Source organism: Hevea brasiliensis, chromosome 17 (genome assembly GCF_030052815.1).
Source record: "Hevea brasiliensis isolate MT/VB/25A 57/8 chromosome 17, ASM3005281v1, whole genome shotgun sequence".
Classification (NCBI taxonomy): domain Eukaryota; kingdom Viridiplantae; phylum Streptophyta; class Magnoliopsida; order Malpighiales; family Euphorbiaceae; genus Hevea; species Hevea brasiliensis.
Window position 1 is genome coordinate 8,952,790 of NC_079509.1, and position 20,190 is coordinate 8,972,979.

At 34.1% G+C, this 20,190-nt stretch overlaps 1 protein-coding gene and 1 long non-coding RNA gene across 2 annotated transcripts; both read left to right on the forward strand.

The window, feature by feature from the left end:
* Positions 1-6,661: 6,661 nt before the first annotated feature.
* On the forward strand, positions 6,662-8,760 carry LOC110643410 (uncharacterized). Its single transcript, XR_002492641.2, has 3 exons — positions 6,662-7,049; positions 7,226-7,984; positions 8,554-8,760. It is a non-coding gene; the product is annotated as an uncharacterized LOC110643410 (long non-coding RNA).
* A 2,259-nt stretch (positions 8,761-11,019) lies between these two features.
* On the forward strand, positions 11,020-12,934 carry LOC110643409 (probable inactive poly [ADP-ribose] polymerase SRO2). The gene is made up of 4 exons (XM_058139963.1): positions 11,020-12,041; positions 12,219-12,460; positions 12,560-12,622; positions 12,794-12,934. Exons 1-4 carry the CDS (start codon positions 11,563-11,565, stop codon positions 12,880-12,882), a joined length of 873 nt encoding a protein of 290 aa, XP_057995946.1. The 5' UTR covers positions 11,020-11,562; the 3' UTR covers positions 12,883-12,934.
* The last annotated feature ends 7,256 nt before the right edge of the window (positions 12,935-20,190 follow it).

Genomic DNA, 20,190 nt, shown 5'->3' on the forward strand with positions numbered 1-20,190 from the left:
AGTTATATGGTTATAGGTTTTCCACTTTACACAATTTTAATTATTCATTTTGGCTTAATAATTATAATTAGCAAGTACTGATAAACAGATGAAGGACTAGGAATTAATAATTGAAATATTAATTTTTTGTATTACAGTTTTAATTTTAAAAATATATATTTTAAAATAAAATATTCATCAACCGTCTTTGCTTAATTAACTAAATAAACAACTTCATTTTCTTATTTTGATATTATAATTTTAACCAAAAAAATCTGTAATTAATCGAATTAATTGAGTTTATTTTGATTTAAGTAATGAACTAATAAATTCCACTGTACCAACTAAGGTAACTTAGCTGTATAGGTTCTCTCTATGAACTGAAACACATGATCATATCGTTCATCACTGTAGGAAGGCAATCGGAATCATTCTTTTAAAAAAAAAATTACTCAGCGTTTTCAAATATTGTGTGGGTAAAGTTTATATTCAAATGAGAAATCTCCTGGCAGGGTGGTGCATGTTTATTGGTTTTCAGATTAAAAAAAAGGGCGCCAAAGATGACCAAACTATGCAGGACAGGCAAAGGCAATGGCAAGAGTGAGATATATGGGTAGCGTGAGGAATACACTCCAAGGAAGAGGGCCCAAAGCACAAACTGTCAAGTGAATAAAGCGCTTCTGCTCCCACGTTTCCCGCTACTCACCTGACACTTAACTCCTGCTTTTAATTGCAAAGACTTATATAACTATATTATAAAGGGAACATGAGACGATCGATCCCATCAGAAAAAAAAGAAAAAAAAAATCTCATCAGCACCCGTAATCATCATTTCTCTCTTTTTAGACACAGACTGAATAATATCTTAAATCATAACTCCAATCATATCATTTGCAGTTTGCAGGAGAACCCCAAGCCCATGCATAGGGTTTCTTAGACTGATCGGCTAATCATTTGTTGATTAGTAAAAGCAGAATGTTGAATGCAACTTTGCTTTGCTTTTCATGGTAAAAGAAGAATACTCCAACAGAGAATTCATATTTACTACTAGCTAAGAAACACTTGCCAACCTAGCTAGCCTAGCTAGTGGACCTGTAAGGATTTGTGTCCCAACATCGATCTTTTATGCTAATTATTTCCTGAACGTGAGAAAATGACACAGTTCATGTCAAACACCAAGAAGGCTTTTTACTTCATCCATACGACACCTTGTTTAAGGCAGTGGAATGGCATTTCACTCAGTATGGTTGATTCATTATGGGCTCGAGCAACAATCAGCATTTTTATTTCTTTTATTTTTAATTCCTTGCAGACGTTTTGTTTCAGTTCTTGGTTCTGCAGCGCGTCAGAATTCTTTCAATAAAAATTTGACATTTTCTCATCCTTTTAATCAGCGGAAATAAAAAGTGTATATACAAAAGTTTCGTTTATTTTCTTTAAAAAATAATGAATCTGATAACATACACAAGGCAAATGCAAATGAAGAAGAAAGGAGATGAATCACCGAACATGGATCCAATGTGAAGGCTCAATAGTCAGTTCAAATTTCAAACTATCATACGGCCTTTAAGCACAGAATCGAAGGGGGTTCAAATAGAGCATATATGCTCTCATCGGATCAGATCATCAGATATTGTGATAAGGTGTTTGTTTGGTGTGGTCCTTCGTCATCATCATAATGGTCAAACAACTGAAACCTCGTGGAGCGCGCAGTCAATCTGAGTCATTTGGGCAATGGCCCCCACCATGAGCTTCCAAAAGTTTTTTACGCACATGTATAGCAATGATGCCATCATACGACAACAAATCATCCAAATATTTATTAATATAGACAATGGATCAATCCAGTCCGAATTTATAATTAAACGGATCAATCCAATCTGAATTTAACCGTTTTTTGTTCCGGAAAAGTTTCGATTCTCATGCTGCTAATATGTCTCTCTTGATCCATTCGTTATATTTTTACCATACCATCTCAATAATCGTACGTATATACTTATTAATTGGTCTAATATTTCTCTGTTAATTACTGTAAAAAAAGGAACTACAACAAAGTAAATCTCAGAGACAGTGGACAATATCCAGCCTAGGGTGGAGATGGTCGCATCATTGGTTGAGGAATGAAATAAAATACAGACAACATCCTATGTAGGTGTCGGATCCATCCTTGTGCATGTGAAAGATTACGTGTAAATGATAGGCCATCTAGATCTTCTTGTGCCATGGCGTTTTTTTTTTTTTTTTTAATTTTTCTTTTAGACCATCACATGGACGATAAAATCTTTTGTAAATCTAATTTATCATGCGTTATATAAAAATTTTCCAATGAATTGACTTCATGGATTTGAGTTCCTTTAAAAATATAATTGATCAGTTTTAAATAATATTTTGGGATTTTTATAAAAATTGAATTAAAATCTTAATACTGTGTATCTAAAAGAGCATGCGCGACAACTTCCACCATGGCTGCGGGGGGAGGCGAGTTACCATATATATAAATATGTGGGCAAATCTAAGGGCAGAGATATTCTCATTCTCACACAAAAAATTCAATGCGCGAATATTTAAAGTGGGTGGACAGGATCTTTGTTCTTATATTTTAATCTGAATCTGATCAGGAAGCGGAATGATTACTATTTGTGTCATGTATATTGTTTTTTCTATAAAAAAAAATTAAAAAAAAAAAAAGAGTCGTGGGCTGGGTTCCACACCTGTTACAGAAGCCGACCGTGCTTCCATTGCTTGTCTCGACTCTTACTGCGTTTTTCACCTTGGGGTTCGTCACCTGATGTGTTTTATGCCTTGTCCTGTTTTTTCTTATTTTCTCAAAAATTTAAATTTTATTTTACGAAAATAAAAAATACATGCAAAACACATTCGCTCATAGTAATAATATAATAATAAAATCTTTAAATACGTGTTATTTATAATTTTTTATTATTATAAATAAATATTTTTTAAATAATTATTGTATTGTAATGATGAAATTATTATTTTCTCTTTGAAACAATTGAAAAATTAAAAACTTAAAATTTTATTTTTCAGTTTATTGTGGGGATGTTTGGTATACTGCTAGATATTAAAAAATGTGAATTAAAATATTTGATAAATTTTAAAAAATAGAACTGATAGCTAATGAGTAATTGATATGATGCCTATCAATTATAGTTAATGTCAATTTTATTTTTAGAGTTGATTATCATCTGCTGATAACTAATTTTATTTTATTTTTTATTTAGATCATATCATTTTTTTATGTAACTCATATTATTAATACTTTTATTTTTTTTTATTTATAATCTTAAAATCTTAATTAGGACAGTTTTATTAAAATATTTTTTATTAATAATACAAAATAAAAAATACTTATTTATTATGAAAAAAAAAAACATTTTTTACATCTAAAAATTTAAAATTAGCTATAATTTTGTTTATCAATAATAATAATTATTATTTTATTATTTTATAATTACAATAGTAAAGTTATTTAATTATTTTTTAAAGAATTTAATTATTTTCTTGTTTCAATAATAAAGTAAGCAATATAATATAATAAATCAATAATTATATATTTATTTCAATAATATAATAAATGATATAATATATTAAATTAAAAATTATATATTTAATTTATTAATAAAATAAATTATGTGATATATGTCTTTATTTATAATTTTACATATTAACAACAACAGTTAAACTTAATTTTATCAAAGACTTAATATAAATAAGCTATTATTAACTATCAACTATGCTAACAATTATTAGTTATATCTAACAATTGAATTAAAGAGGTGCTATAAAAATATTTCTATTTTCTACAAGTCAATATGCCCTAAGTTTTTCATGATGAGGGAATTGAGGTGTGAATCAATTCCCACTTTCGTAATCAAATATGAAGACTATTGTGTATGATTTGATTGATTGAAAAAATTCTATTTAAGTTGGTAGTGGAGCAGTCGTCACTGTTCTGAGAAGCCGTGAACAATGCGTTCACTAGTACCAATTTCATTCATGTGGTCCAAATCAATGTTATATTGGACGCATGGGGTTTCACACAAACTTCAATTGATGGTTTCACACTAGCCTACTCAACAAGCTATTGTTATAATAAGGTTTTATTAAATTAATTTACTTTTTTATTTTATATGATTAGTAAAAATATAATTTAGAATAATATATTCACATATGATTACAAAGTGTAAATGTATTATTAACTTGTAAATTATAATTAATAGAAATCATATTTTGCACCTTCACAAAATATTATAAATCACTACCATTATAACAATTTAATGTTGGCAATTCAAGTAATTTATTTTATTAATACTAAAAAACAATTATTAATGAGGTTGAAATTGTGATGCCTATTCTTAAATAGTTGTTTGGGGCTGAGCAAAATTTAATTTTAATTTAAAATAAATTAAATCAATTTATTTTAGTGTTTTAATTTTCTTAAAAATTCTTTTATTTAAGTGATTTAATTTGCTTAGTACGTATGTTTATAAAAATTTAATTTTTCAATTTGATTTAATTATTTTTATTAAAAACTGAAAAAATGAACTACTAAAAATCTTCTCGCTACATGTTTAGAGTTCATATAAGTACCATAATCAATATTTTTTTTCCTCACACGAGCCATTCATGATAACTATTGCTTTTGTATCGTGTTTATTACTTCCGTATTGATCCATAATTTTTTTTTTTTTTTAAATTATTGCTTTTGTCTTACCATCAGGCAATGCATTGGCCCAATAGGTGGTTGTGGGGGGTGGGGTTGGGGGTGGGGGTGGTGTAGGTGTGGGGTTTGTTGTCCACGCCGCTTCTTTGTCTAGCCTAATGTGCAGACATAATGAGCCGGAAGTCCTGAAAAGTACTTGGATTAATCTTTGGTTATATCATGCAGGGCCACGTTGATCCGGTGGCTAGTAAACATCAATATTGACAAAAATAGGACTGACGAATGACGAAGTTCTGTTGTATAATTGGATTCGATTTTGTGTGGTGGAAACCTCTGTGGATCGTTTGGCCTCATGTGAGTCACATTTCTTTGAGAGGTTGTTAGATCTATTATTGTATATATATCATCACTAATAATTATATAAAATTTATTTTATATATGTAAAAAGAGAATATATATGTAAAAGAAAATTTTAATTTTTTATGAAAAAAAAAATATTACTTTTATATGTATTAAAAGTATTCTATAATATTTTCATTTCTCGAGGCTTTGATACATAATCTCTTTACAAGCAATTATTTAAGTCTAGCATAACGAGTAGTAATTAATAAAAATATATGTATGTTCTGGAATCTTGAACATAATCAAAAAATTGTATCAATTCAATAAAAATTGTATTAAATCAAATTAAAATTGATTGAGATCAAATCAAAAATTAAATTTTTATATATTTTTTGGTATGTTTTTTTAAATATATTATATATTTTAAATATATATATATATATTTATATATGTATGTGTAAATCTAGACTAAATATAGTTTAATATTATATTTTATTTCTCTATTTTTTTAATAGTTTTACTTATAAATATATTAAATTACTTTATAACTTTTGATTATAAAGGTACTATTATATTATGTATAAACTTAATTCATAACCATATTTGTAAAATATTACATAATTAATAATTAGCTTAAAAACATATTATATGATATACTTATATTATTATAAATAATACGCTTAATCCTAAATTATATATTTTATAATTAAAGAGTACATAATTTAAAATAATAATAAAATATTATATGATTTATTATATATTAATAACTAACTTTAAACCTTAAATGTTAATTCAATTATAATTTTTTTTATGACAATAATTACATAAAATTATTTTAAGAATGGAGAACTGAATAGAAATTATGCCGAACTAAATCAAAATTAAAAAATTAAGAATCATATCGAACCAGAATTATATTGAAATATCAATTTAGTTTTAGTTTATATGTAATCGAACTACATACCCCTATCAAGCATGTTTTTGTCCATTCCTTTGTATATTTATATATGACACAAAATTATTCTACACCTAAGCCCAAATATTGTATATATCTCTTGTTTAAGTTGAGTTGCAGGGATAGATGGATTAACATTTCTCCTGGGAACTCTGCCTTGACTAGCTGCCTGGGGTATGACGAAGATAATGAAACACAAATCTATGTAAGATTCGTATTAAGATCCAATTAAATTCGGTATAAAAAGAAAATAATAGGTCTCAAACTCTTTTTTTTTTTTTTTATGAATTACAAAAAAAATAAGATTTTCCGGATACAACAGTCATAACCTCCTTACATCTAACACCCGAGGTGACGGTTGACAGTCTCGATTTAATCCAATTCAATAAGAAGAAATCTATCATCAAACCCGAAATTACACTCAGTGAGATAAATTATTAAATAGGCCACCGCTGACTCCTATTATACTCTTAAACAGAAACAATATTTGGTCATCAAGTCTCCATGTATATGTATAACGTAATACGCTTAAGCTCATCCTTTGCTTATTGTATGGGCTTCGCTCCTTCTTCCTTTTCAACTGCGATCTCACTCTTGAGCCCAAATCCATTTAAAACCCATCTACACACAGCCCATCTCCCAACTAGGAGAGCTATGTTATTCAGAACATCGGCAGCTTCAACGGTTAATTCAAAGGTCGCCAACCCCAATTTCCCTCAGAACCTGACAGCGCCGGTGTCCTCGTTCACAAAACACGCTTTGGCTTACTGAGGATTGAGGCCAGCCAGAGATGACGACTTCTACTGTTCTTTGTACACTCTCCAACACTTTTACCTCTTCTCTCTACTAATTGCTAAACCGTCTCTTCATTTTCCCGCCAATTGGCCTTCATTTTCCGGAGACTAGGCGATGGTCACTTCGGGAGTCGTTCAAGAAATTATCTCAAAGCTCTCCTTACATAAACCCTCTCTTCATTTTTTGTTGCACTGATTTGCTCATCCAATATCTACAGGCTAGCGGCAATTACCCAAGGCAAGTTTTGCAAAGACATTGCGAATTTTGTTTAACAAGAAGAGGATGCTAAGTTTTCAGGTTAGCCTCTGAACAATATGGTTTCTATGGATTTTTACAAGGCCTATATGCACTTAGTTGGTTCCTGGAGACAATATATATGCTTATTAATAGCTTAATAGCTGAGAAGAACAACGAGATGCATATTTTGGAAGCATTAGATGTTCTTTATCTTTATGATAATTTTCCACTGGCAGGCAAGATGTTGCCATTGTTAAAAGGCTCTTAATCACATATGGGATGTCTTAAGCAATGTTCCAAGCTTTCAGTCAGAATATGAGATTATAGTCTGCCATCTATTGGTAATTACCTATTTTACTTGAGGAATCGCATTTATTGCGGTGAGTTCTTTTTACATTAATTAGAGAGATCTTCAAGACGAGTTATCATTGCATCATGATTGGACAAGTACTTTCAACATTTTTTTTTCATTTGGCAGTCTTTCAAAAGTTTGTTCTTATATCAAGTTTCTGTCACTGTGGTCTACTTTTGTTATACATGTAGATGAGATTAATGCTTGGGATCTATGTCAAGCTTGCAGAGCTTGAAACAAAGGGTTAACTCTTGTGTGTATTCGTATGTATTAATTGTCTGAGTGTAATGGGTTAACTCTTTATGGGATCGTAAGTTACATATAGCATCATTCATTGCTATCTTCATTTGCATTTTTTTTTCCTATTTACTCCTGCCCAAATTCCCATCCTGTGGTACCATGGATTCCTAATCTTTTTAGGTTGATTTGACTTTGTTGCAATAAAATAATTTAGTCTTTGTGAGAAGACTATGCTCGTGCCCATTTTATTCCTTTTATTCCATTTGCCCATTGACTGCTGATTAGGAACCAGATGATATTCTGGAAACAAGTTTGGAATACTCGCAAGATCAATACGAAGGGAATGAAGATGCTGCAAGTGCGCTGAAGCGTCTCAAACAAAAAGTAGATGGATATGAAGAAGGTGAATTGAGAAGTGTAGATGGACAAGTAATTTTGACATGAATTTCTCTTTCTCGTCTCGGTGGATAAGTTTAGCTATGTTGCAACTTAACTAAAACTTAGCATTAGTGAAAGAATTCTGAGATCAGTGTATGCATGTGCAGAGCATGACTTGTTATCTTGTATATTATAGTGATAGGAACTTCTCTACCCTTAGGAGTTTTCTCTAGGTCTAGTACTAGTAGTTTAATATTTTACTGGTTTCGTGATCCAAGTGCGTTTAATTGAGTTTAAATCCAAGGTTCCTGGATAACCATGCTGAGCATTTTGAAGATTTAGCCAGTAGGAATCCAGTTTTTTGACATAGAATAGCATCCCACTGAAAAAGGACGGAGAAAATATTACATTACATAGTTTAAATTCAATTGACTTTTTGCAACTTGAAGCCTGAAGGTGATCCAGGGACCGTTTATTATGTAAATTAAAGAATGAACCTACGTTATCTGGGCAGGGATCAAAATCCTTGTTATATTAGTGTCATTGTTTGTTTAAACATGTGATATAATAATTAAAAGTGGTTTTGCCTTGTAGGTTCAACAGCTCATACAAGACGCTATTGATCCGGAGCGCCTGTGTCATATGTTTCCTGGATATGGGGAGCTCGGATGCATATATGACTATAAGTTGTTTATGTAATCTGAGACTGTATTTGGTGTTATTGGTGGGTGTATGGTAACATTTTGAAGAGAGAAATTGAAAATAAAGAAAATGTCAAATGTATAAGTTTATGTTCCTATCCTCTTATCCCTCGTTTCACATTCATCTATCATTTGTTGGCCCTCATTTAATTGCGGGGGGAAAAGATCAATGTCGCCTTATTTCCAGGGGCGGACACAAGTTATAGGCAAATTATATATATATATATATATATATGAAAAATTTTTAAATAATTGTATTATAATTATTATTCATGATAGATTTCATGTATAGGTCTCACTTAATTAGTGCAAAAGTGGGAATTCTTGGCCTCCTAAATTTCGTTTTATGACTAGTATTAATAATAGAGTTGAGATATTATTACATTAAAAAAGATATTTTAAAAATGAATAACAATGATAATGAGATGTTATAAAGTGTGAATATTTATTTAGAATACTTTAAAAAAAATTAAAAATAAAGATATAAAAACAAAAAAAAAAAAAGGACTACTCAATAAATAAATATAAAGCTAAAAAAGTAGGTGTTTTAAAATTTATATAGATCTCTATATTCCTTTATTCTCGTCCGTGATTTTATCATAGTTAAATAATTGAATTGCTTGTCAGTTTGAGTACATAACTTTTTGTTTCTCTTTAATTAATATACTAATTGATCCAACTCTTGGAACTCATTCACAAAATTTTCAACTTCAATTTTTATGTTGAGATTTTAATTTTAGATAGTTAATTAGAGAATAATTCAATCATTTTAGCTGGAATTCAAATATTTTACAATTTTATATATTTATCATTTCATAAATGGTAGTGTTGCTATTTTTCTAATATTATTTTTTAAATATTTTTTTTTCTTATTTTTCTTAATAAATTTAAGTTTTTATATGTTTAAATTTATAAATAATTAATTGACAATATCTTCTTATAATATATAATAAGCTTTTGATTGACGAAGCATAATGAAGCACATGCTAGATCAATTATATTACAAAAACTTTTTAATTTAAGGTATATACAACAACAAAACTTGGTGATGACTGCCAAAAAAAATCTGAATAGTGATTTATTTATATAAAACTTAGTAATTTTGTATTACTTAAATATTTTTCTTAAATTAGTTACTTAGACCTGAATACAGTATAGACATTTTTAGTAAGTTTTTCATAATTATTTGAAATTAATAAAATTAAAATTTATAAATTTTATTAATTAATAATTATATAATTATTTAAATTTTGAGCCCTCGATATTACTTCTACGCACACCCTTGTTTAATAGGGGTGGCAATTTGGATTGATGGGTCGTATTCATGTCGTGTTAACACGTGACAAGAATACGATTAAAATCGACATGGAAATGACACAATTAATAAATCGTGTCAAAAATTTAAACACGAACACGACCCTTTTATTATACGGGTTACACGATACGACACGATTAATATTAAATTATATTAGATGTATTCAATACGATACAACCCATTCAACACGGAATTACCCATTTAACATAGTTTGACACAACTTAACCCATTTAACACACTATATAAGTGGATTCATGGTAAACACGCGATACTAATATTAAATCATATTATAAACGTGTCAAGTCGGGTTAGCAGGTTAACCCGTAACACAAGACGATTATAACCGTATCATAAATGGGTCAACACGAATACGAATAAGCCTAATCTAAACCCTATACTTTCATGTTGTATTCATGTCGTGTTCACAAATCGTGTCTAAAATTACCACCCTACCGCTTACTTCAATCTGGGTCCTTCAAGGTTTTACCTTACAGAACAATTGGCTGGGTTTCGGTGGGGGATTATTACGGTATTTTGAAATTTTTTATTAATCCAAGAGGCTGCTTTTTGTTGATAACAAAGTGGCGCATGCGCTGCATGCTATCCTTTCTGGTAGAATACAGTTAGGGAAGTGGCATAGTGTATCCAAGGGGATTAAGGCAATCCATATTACAGCAACTTCTTATCTATTCAATAAATAACTGATATCTTATTAAAATAATAGTAAACTCTACTATAAAACATGATGGATCCCACTATAAAATATGATCTCTTAGTTTCTAATTGGTTGAGTATACAAAATAATTTATACAACTAAGAATTTTCCTATATTATATTTGTTATCATGTGGTAGTTTTGGACATGAACTTGGCATGTGAAAAAGATGAGTAACGAAAAGACTTCAATTTTATTTCCTAATTCATACCTACCTAATGTTTCAGCCTTCTTGCCTCCATGGCCCATTTCATTCCTTCTTCAGCTATTTTACAATTTGGGCAATTCAAATTCCTAAGAGTTTAGGATATATATATACCATTCTTATGCATAATTTTCTTACCTACACCAACAATACAAATATCCAACTATTAAAAAATTATTTATGTGTTGTTAAAAAAGTAATTAATAATCTCCAATGCCCAAAAACTATTAGCACCGCACCGTCAAATACAATTCCCGCTCGATTTCTTCACAACCCTTTTTACATCTTATCTCCAATTATATCTGTATACTAAGTTTCCCTTCTTGTCTCTTTTTGGATCCAAATATTTCTGGCTGGTCTTTGATTTGGTTATGTAGAAATGTATTACTTGTGGTTCGTTTCTTTGGCAGCACGGGATTGGATTTCATTGATTCTATTCCCTTATATATTCTTTTCTTTTCCATTTTTAGATTCGATCCCTATCAATGCACTTCTGGGTTTTGATGTGTCTTTCCTTTTCTATTCTTTCTTTCCTTCTCATGGGAAAAATTGCTTTGTCTGTAATGTACAGTTATATAACAGTGTCAATACATACAGATTCCTGGAATATTTAGATTGTAAATTTTGTATCGCCCAAGGTTCTAATCACCTTTAAGGTTTTACCTAGTATGGAGCACTCGTCGATTCAAGTGGGAAATACTAATGAACAAAATGATAGCATAGGCTTGGAATTAGAAGATTTGACCCTTTCTGATGGAGAAAGTGGCAGCTCTGGTGCCAATTCTGGTCAGTTTCCAGGATTCGGTTTGGTTCCACTTTTCGAGGGAGACAATATCTATGATCTTATCAAGCGAAGGTTCCTTTCGGGTTTGGGTTCACTTGGCAACGAAACAACAGTTGCCATGGTTCACAAGAACACTTATTGTAGCATAATGGGGCAAGCAAGGATGCAATCTTTTCTAACCTTCACAAAAGCAACGGAGAACAAGTGCTGTGGTGATCCAAATGTGAAGTGTGCTTGGTTTGGCGCTACAGTCGACGAGATATGCAACACCATGAAGAATGGTTTTGATCGCCAGATTAATGACAATAGTGGATTATATGGCTGTGGCATCTATCTTTCTGCGGATGATTCTCTTCTTCAAACGTAAGCAAATGCTTGCCTTTATTTTATTCTCTAGTACTTTATTTATTCCGATGTCAATGAAAGTATTGTGCATTTAGTCCCGAGTATTTCTTATTTTCTGTTTATTTGTTTATTTATTTATTATTATCATTTTTTTTTTATTATTTTGTGTGAACAAATTGTATATCTTTGAGGTAGTGTGAAGAATTCGAGGGTTGACAAGGATGGTTTAGGCCATTTGTTGTTGTGCCGTGTTATACTGGGTACTACAGAGGTTGTGCTTCCTGGTTCTGAGCAGTGTCATCCGAGTTCTGAGGAGTTTGATTCGGGGATAGACAATTTGTCATCTCCCAAGACGTATATTGTGCAGAGTAACCGCATGAACACTCATATTTTGCCTGAGTTTGTTGTTAGTTTCAAGGCTCCTTCTTCTTTGAAAGGTAGGCAATTAAGCATTCTGTTGGTTGATAAGGAGTTTAGTTTTGATAGTTGTATGATGATAATTTTTTGATCATTTGTTTTGGTTGCTTGATGTGCAGGGTTCTTCATGAAGGGAGAACCTGCAGGAATACCAACTTCACCATGTAGGATGTCATTTCCAGGTCTTATTACTGTACTTTCAAAGTTCTTGCCACATACTGCTGTTGATGAAATTGCCAAATACCATAAAGATCACGCAGTAAATAACGAAATTGCATTTGTTCCTGACACAAACATTAGGAGTAATTTTTATAATTCAGTATGATCGCATATCTTGAATTTTCGCTCTCCAGGAAAACAAAATTTCAAGGCAAGAACTTATACAGCGAGTGAGACAAATTGTAGGGGACGAGTTGTTGATTGCTCTAATCAAATCCTTTAGAACCAAGGTATAGCAGTTCCTCCATGGGCCTTTTTTTTTAAAAAAAAAAAAAAAAAAAGACAGAACATTTAAGAATGTAAATAAATCAACCTGCTCGAGACTTGACATGGTTTATAAATGGGTCGAGTTACTTTAATAAGGCTAAACTTGGTTTATAAACGAGTCAAATTTGGGAATTATATTTAGATTCATCTACTAAATGAGTCGAATTCGAGGTCACTAATATTTGGCTCGTTAAAGTTCTTAGTAGGTTTGTGGTTCTCAATTTACTGCCAATTGATACAATAAATGATGGCAAATTTTATTTATTTACTGTGGATTTTGACGCGGCAAGGCAAATAAAATCTTCACTTGCTTGCAAAGTGTTCATTAGGTATATTTTTGCTATAGTAGGAAATGAAGAAAGTGCAGAACAAAATGTTCTGATGCAGTCGATGATTTGTTTTCGCACCTTCATTCTCGGCATTTCACCTGTGCATATGATTCTATATCAAAATGAAGCAGTCACTTTGTTGCTGAGTATAAAGCTTCAGTATCTTAGTGTACTGATTTTAATTGCTTGCATTCAGTTCTTGAATATATGGTAATTGAATTGGATAAATAGTGGAGATATGATTCTTATTCATTTCTGGTTTTTCTCCCCGAATAAATATTCAAATCTCCTATGAATATCAATCTAATCTAATTGATGCAAAATGCACGTTATTGTTCTACAGGATCGAATGGAAGCTGGGAATCATATGAATTGTTAGAATTATGACTCAAAATTCAAATGGAATTTGGATAAAGATCTTTTTCTAATTTGATTGGGAGAAATATTACTCAATAGAATGGAGGAATATTTTCTATAATTAGTAGAACTCTTATTTTAGTGTTATTCCTAAATTGAGTGGGACTCCTAATCAGATAAGAATTGAGGAAATTAACACTATAAATAGGAGAATGATGAAAAATGTTATTTAGCTTTTGCTCATTGAAGAAAATGGTTTTCAGTTCATAGAGTGAGACTGTCACCCATTGTAAAGAGGGGCTTTGCCAATTGCTGAGGATTTGGCTTTGCCCATTGATGAGCGGCTTTTGCCCATTGCAGTAGAGAGAGGCTTTGACCTAAGGTGGAGAAAGGATATAGAATTCAAGAGGAAGGGATTCTTATCCATTAGTGAGAGGGCTCTTACCCATATAGTTGAAGGCACCCTTTGTGGTGTAGTATTATAATAGTAAATATATTGAGTTATGTCTAAAGGAGACTGAGGGGGACTAAATAATATATTTAGTATTTATTCTCTTGGGTGTAATTGGGTTAATGGGTAGTATTGTTATGAGCTTGTAATGATGATTTATTTATTATTAACAGTGGAAGATGGCATGCCCGTAGATATAACCCTCTCAATGGATGTAACCTTATATTGAGAGGGTGAACCACGTAAATATTAGTGTTTTGTGTGCTTGCTTTATTTCTTTACAGTTTATACGCTTTCGCAGTACACAACAATTATGATGGGAGCAGGGACAACATGTGTAACACCCCACATTTTTAAAATTATTATTTTGTGAGTAATATTAATATTTTATTTTATTTAAATTTTAAGAAATTTTTTAAAATTTTTCAGATTTTTTGAAATCGGGTTTGATTTCCCGAAAATATAAAACTTTGATGATTTTTAAAAATTAATTTAAAGACCACGTGGAAAACTAAAAATATATTTGGAGTCTACGAATTTTTTTGAGTTTTCTAGAATTTTTTCAGAATTTTTGGGCCTCGTTTTTGGTCCGAAGGCAGAGTAAAAATTTAATTTTGGGTACCCTGAATCGAACCGGACTAGATCGGACCGGCTGAATCTGGCCAGCTCTTTCTTCTTCTTTTTCCTTCTCGTGAGCGTTATCCTCCCTTCCTCTCTCTCCCGTTTTCTCTCTCCTCCCTCACCCCCAGGCTGCGCCACTGCCACCCAGCCTTCCCCACCTCACCGGCGTATCGCCCCATCGCCTCCCCACGGCCGGCCGATGTCCCAGGCAGCCGGAAAACGCGCGTGAACTCCTCACCTTCCCGGTCGAAATTCGGCCGATCCGGCCACTAATTGAGCCGGGTCTTGTGTCAAACACTATCTACACCTCGAGAGCTTTTCATAGACGCCTAGAACACCAAAATCTATTGAGCGGTTTGTCCAATTTTTGTCTGGGAAGTTTTAGCTCATTTTGACTTATGGGCTAGATTTCTCGCAAACCGTGAACCCCACAAGAAAACCGAGAGTACCAGAGCGCTCTACTCGTCGAGAGCTTCGCGGCAATATAAATTTCAAAATTTTCCGATACCGTTTTTCAGTGGGTCCCACAAAACTTCATAGTATTTTTCCGATCATTAAATGAGCTTAGAAAATTTCGTAAAAATTATATACTAACCCCCGTGTTGTGGGCTTTGTGTAGGTACCTTCGATTCTTGGAAATTCGACAATTATTCAGGTCTGTGAATTTTCGGCCAGACAGATTGGCTACCGAAAAAGTCTTGGAATTGGATCGAGATTTTGGCTACCCCACTATTGTCAGACACCCCGAGCGCGTTTCCGAGGTCGGAATCCACATAGGTAAATCCGAACCTTACTTTTTCTTAATTTTTCAGTGCTTGAATGGGATTAAAAATCCATAAAATATTTGTGGTAACTCAGAAAATTATGATTCTTTTTGCATTAGCTTAGTAATATTGCTAAGGACCGCGGGGCAAAGTTTTAGAATTTTTAGAGCTTATTTGGGTAGTTTTTGCAAAAAGGATCAATTATAAGGACTAAACTGTAATTTTACATATTGTTATTGATGACTGTTTGGATGGGCCCAGGAGGGGCTGTGTGATGTGATTGAGTTGTGAGTGTATGATTTGTGAATATAGAAGTGCGTTTTGAGCCCTTTTGCAGGTTGGGTAGGTCCTAAGTATAGGGGAGACTCTACCGGATTTTCGGCATGACTTAGGACATCTTTGGTCTTTTCTTAGCTTGTATTGAGTCAAATGTACTAAATAATTGTAATAAAATTATCAGGCAAGCCGGGACAGCCTTTCTCCTCCGCCTAGCCGCCACAGTGACTTCGGTTGAGTCTATGAGTAAAATATTAATTTTAATTGTAATTTCAATATTATTATATGTTCAAGCATGCTCATGCATCACTTATATGTAAATATCTATGTAGTTAAACTCTAGGCACGTTTTATGTTGCATTCATAACTGTTAAAGTGCCATGGATGTTGTTGTGGTAATTTGAAGCAGTGTGCGTGAGTTGGCGTGCGTGTGATGTGGTGTTGGCTATGGACAGGACGGGTAGACACGGCTTGAGATCTTCGCTGGGACCCGGTCCTTCGGGGTAGACACGGCTTGAGTTCTTCGCTGGGACTCCGATTTGGTTTATTAAGTGGAAGTCCGAGCTTGAGTTCTTCGCTGGCACAGTTTGGATTAAGAGAACTGTATAGGGGATCAGCTCCCATATATGTATTGTTTGACATTATCGGGTGTGTGAGTGCTCCAAATTACCTCTTTGCTATTATGATGTGAAAATATTATCGATGTTGCATTTCACTCTATAGGGTGCATTAGCTTTAGGTAGTTATAGAGATTATGGTTAAAATTGATATTTTACTCTCTGAGTCGAACGCTCACTCCTGTTCAATATTTTTTCCAGGCTACAGGATGATTATTATTATGGTTAACCTACTTTTCTCCCTCGCAGGTCGTCTATTCATGTTTGTGTAATTCTGTTAACTTCTAGAATTTTCGTATGTATTAGAAATATTTATTTGATTTGGGTCTGTAATATAATTACCATGATAGGCCTGTAAACTTATTATATGCATGTATGTTGGACTAAATGAGAGAGCTGAGCTCCCATTTATTTTTATGACATATGAGTATGTGGAGGGTGAGCTGCGCTCCCTAATTGATTATGTATTGTGTTTACAGGTCGGGTGAGTCAAAAATTCCCTGTTGAAAGGTCCACTTTATGGCCAGACTCTGTCCGGTTGAATTCTTGAAATTGGGCCCAATGGGCCTTAGAGTTGGGTTAAGGAATGGTTAGGCTTACTACGGGCCTCAGGGGCTTTAGGCTGGCTCAGGTCTTAGTGCCGGTCTGGCCCATAGGTTGGGTCGTGACAAATGTGGTATCAGAGCTTAGGCTCCATATTCATAGGGAAAAATTGTCTAAAGTGTTGGGAAGAGTCTAATAGGAGTCACATGCAGAAAATATGGTCCACATTCGTCTTGCATTGTCATCTTTGCTTCTAGTTTCTGCTTCATATAATTATGTGTAAATATGAGTCTATAGAGCTGTGTAACATGCTATTTTGAATTTTGTAGGCTAATGCTGCTGAATTTCAGGAAAATGCGTAGAAGCAGTAGAGCTGCCACTGCACCAAAACCAGATGTGCCTGATGAGGTGTCGGCACAGGATGAGGTGCCTGCCCTGAGGAGGCGGGGTAGGAGGCCTAGAGCTGCTCAAGTAGAAGAGCAGTTGCCACCAGTTCAGGATCAGTCTTTTATGGCACAGGGTCCCATGGACCAATGGCAGCTACTCTAGCTGGTTTGCAGAGAACCATCGATATGATGGCACAGTATATGGTCCACCCTCTCCAACAGCAGCAGTCCACCACACCAAGGGGGGAACCTTACAAACAGATAATTAATTTCAAGAAATTGATGCCTGGTACTTATGATGTGTCAAACGATGCCTATCGGTTTTTGGATTCCTGCAGACAAGTAGGAACAGAGTTGCAGTTGACTGATAGTAGACTTATAAAATATGTGCATCATGTCATAGAGTCTATACCTAGACAATGGATGAATGACTACATGTTACCTCGAATGGAAGATTTGTCATGTACCCAGTTTGTGGAACTGTTTATCAATCGGTTTGTACCAGAGAGCTTCAGAGATCAAAAGCAGTGGGCCTTTGAGGCCTTAAGACAGAATGGCAGGTCTGTAGATGAATATGCTACAGAATTTCTAGAACTGAGCAGGTATGCCCCTACAGCAGTAGCTACAGAAACTATGAAGGTGAAGAGGTTCCTAAAGGGGCTAGACAGGAGGTATGCAAACATGACCATGATGTCTGATCAGTCTTTTGATGTGGTAATTGATCAAGCCAGACAGATTGAGATTAGCTATGCTATGGATGACAGCGGAAGGGCAAAGAAAAATAGAGCAGAGGGTTCTTCAGGTGTTCCCCACATGGGTACTACGGATAGGGGTGGCCAAACTAATTACAAAGGAAGAAGCAGGAATAAGAGGAGTGGTTTTAGACACAAATCTCGAGGATTGCACTGTGCACCGATCTAGCATGGTCACAGTTCGAAGAGTAGTTAAGTGCAGTTCAGATCCTCCTTGGCACCTTGTGCACAGTGTGGAAGAGGACATTCAGGACCTTGTATGTTGGGTTCAGGAGTATGCTTCAGATGTGGCCAACAAGGTCACTTTGCTAGGGAATGCCCCGTGTTCAGTGAGCCACAGATGGGGTCACAGGGTTCTATTGCAAATGTTCCTCGTCAGTTGTATCCTAGTGCTTCCAGCATGGTAGGCAGTCAGTTCAGTGGCCAACAGAGCCGAGGATAAGGGGGACGTGGATTTGGAGACAGATCCGGAGGTAGAAGTCAGTATCAGGGTTTTGCCACTCAGGGTAGGGGTCAAGCTCGGGTTTTCACCTTAACCCACCAGGATGCTCAGGCTTCCAATGCAGTTGTGGCAGGTATTCTTCTAGTCTGTTCCTATGAGGCTCGTGTTTTGATAGATCCGGGTGCTACGCACTCATTTGTCTCCCCAGTGTTTGCCATAAGAATGGGTAGAAACCCTACAACTTTAGAATGTCCTTTGTCTGTAGCTACCTCGCTTAGCAACAACATAGATGTAGACATGATTTTTCCGAGTAGCCCAGTAGTAATGGATGGAAAGATCCTCCCAGCAGATTTGGTTCCTCTACCAGTAATGGATTTCGATGTAATCTTGGTAATGGATTGGTTGGCAACTCATTTTGCCACTTTAGATTGCAGGAACAAAAAGGTGTATTTTCACATACCTGGTGTGGAAGAGTTTAGTTTTGATGGTGACAGGAGCGTGGCTCCATATAATTTGGTGTCAGCAATTAGTGCTAGAAAAATGTTGAGGCGTGGATGTCAAGGGTATTTGGAATTGGTAAGAGATACATCTGTAGAAGGTGTCAACATGAAAAATGTTCCTGTTGTCAGAGAATTCATGGATGTCTTCCCTAAGGAGCTTCTAGGGTTGCCTCCAGGAAGGGAAATAGAGTTTTGCATTGATGTTATGCCAGGTATAAACCCCATATTAATGCCACCTTACAGGATGGCACCAGCAGAATTGAAAGAGTTAAAGGAGCAGCTACAGGAGCTTTTGGACAAGGGTTTCATACCTCCGAGCACTTCACCCTGGGGCGTTCCTGTTCTATTCGTGAGAAAGAAAGATGGGTCCTTGAGGTTGTGTATTGACTATAGACAGCTGAACAAGGTGACTATGAAGAACAAGTATCCACTTCCTCGGATTGGTGATCTGTTTGATCAGCTCCAAAGAGCTAGATTTTTTTCCAAGGTAGACCTGCGATCAGGCTACCATCAATTGAGAATCAGGAATGAGAATGTGTCCAAGACAGCATTCAGGACAAGATATGGTCATTATAAGTTCTTGATGATGTCTTTTGGACTCACTAATGCACTAGCAGCCTTCATGGACTTGATGAACAGGGTGTTCAGGCCATTCTTGGACCGTTTTGTCATTGTATTCATAGATGACATTTTGGTATACTCTCAGACCGAGGAAGAACACGTGTGGCACTTGAGGATGGTGTTGCAGACTTTGAGGGAGCACCAGCTATATGCCAAATTTTCAAAATGTGAATTTTGGCTAGAAAGCATCTCATTCTTGGAACACGTGGTTTCTAGTGAAGGCATTTAAGTAGATCCCAAGAAAATTGAAGCTGTAACTGATTGGCTTAGGCCTACAACAGTCACTGAGGTGCTGTCACACCTTACCCCTCTGTAAGGCATAATATGATCCCGTAGAATACCTAATGAACTACCGAACTTCACCTACTGATAACTCATTAAGTACCCTACAAGGGATTTTAAAACAATTTTCTTACTTTTGTTAAGTGGTGAGCATTTTCTAATAGGTATTTAAAACATATGATTAAAAGTAAATCTAGTTAATATTTTTAGTCTATTTTATTTTTTCGCAAATTTTATAAAAATTTTGACAGAGTTCTGTCTGTATTTTGAGAAACCAGTTCTTCAAATACCTGTAAAAAGCACTTCTAAAAATGTTTTCTCAA

What these genes read in the sequence shown, in the direction of transcription:
- LOC110643409 (XM_058139963.1), top strand. Translation starts at nt 11,563, where the DNA reads ATGGAGCACTCGTCGATTCAAGTGGGAAATACTAATGAACAAAATGAT. An exon ending in GGCTCCTTCTTCTTTGAAAG is followed by an intron (nt 12,461 to 12,559) that starts GTAGGCAATTAA and finishes CTTGATGTGCAG; the next exon opens with GGTTCTTCATGAAGGGAGAA. An exon ending in ATGTAGGATGTCATTTCCAG is followed by an intron (nt 12,623 to 12,793) that starts GTCTTATTACTG and finishes TTCGCTCTCCAG; the next exon opens with GAAAACAAAATTTCAAGGCA.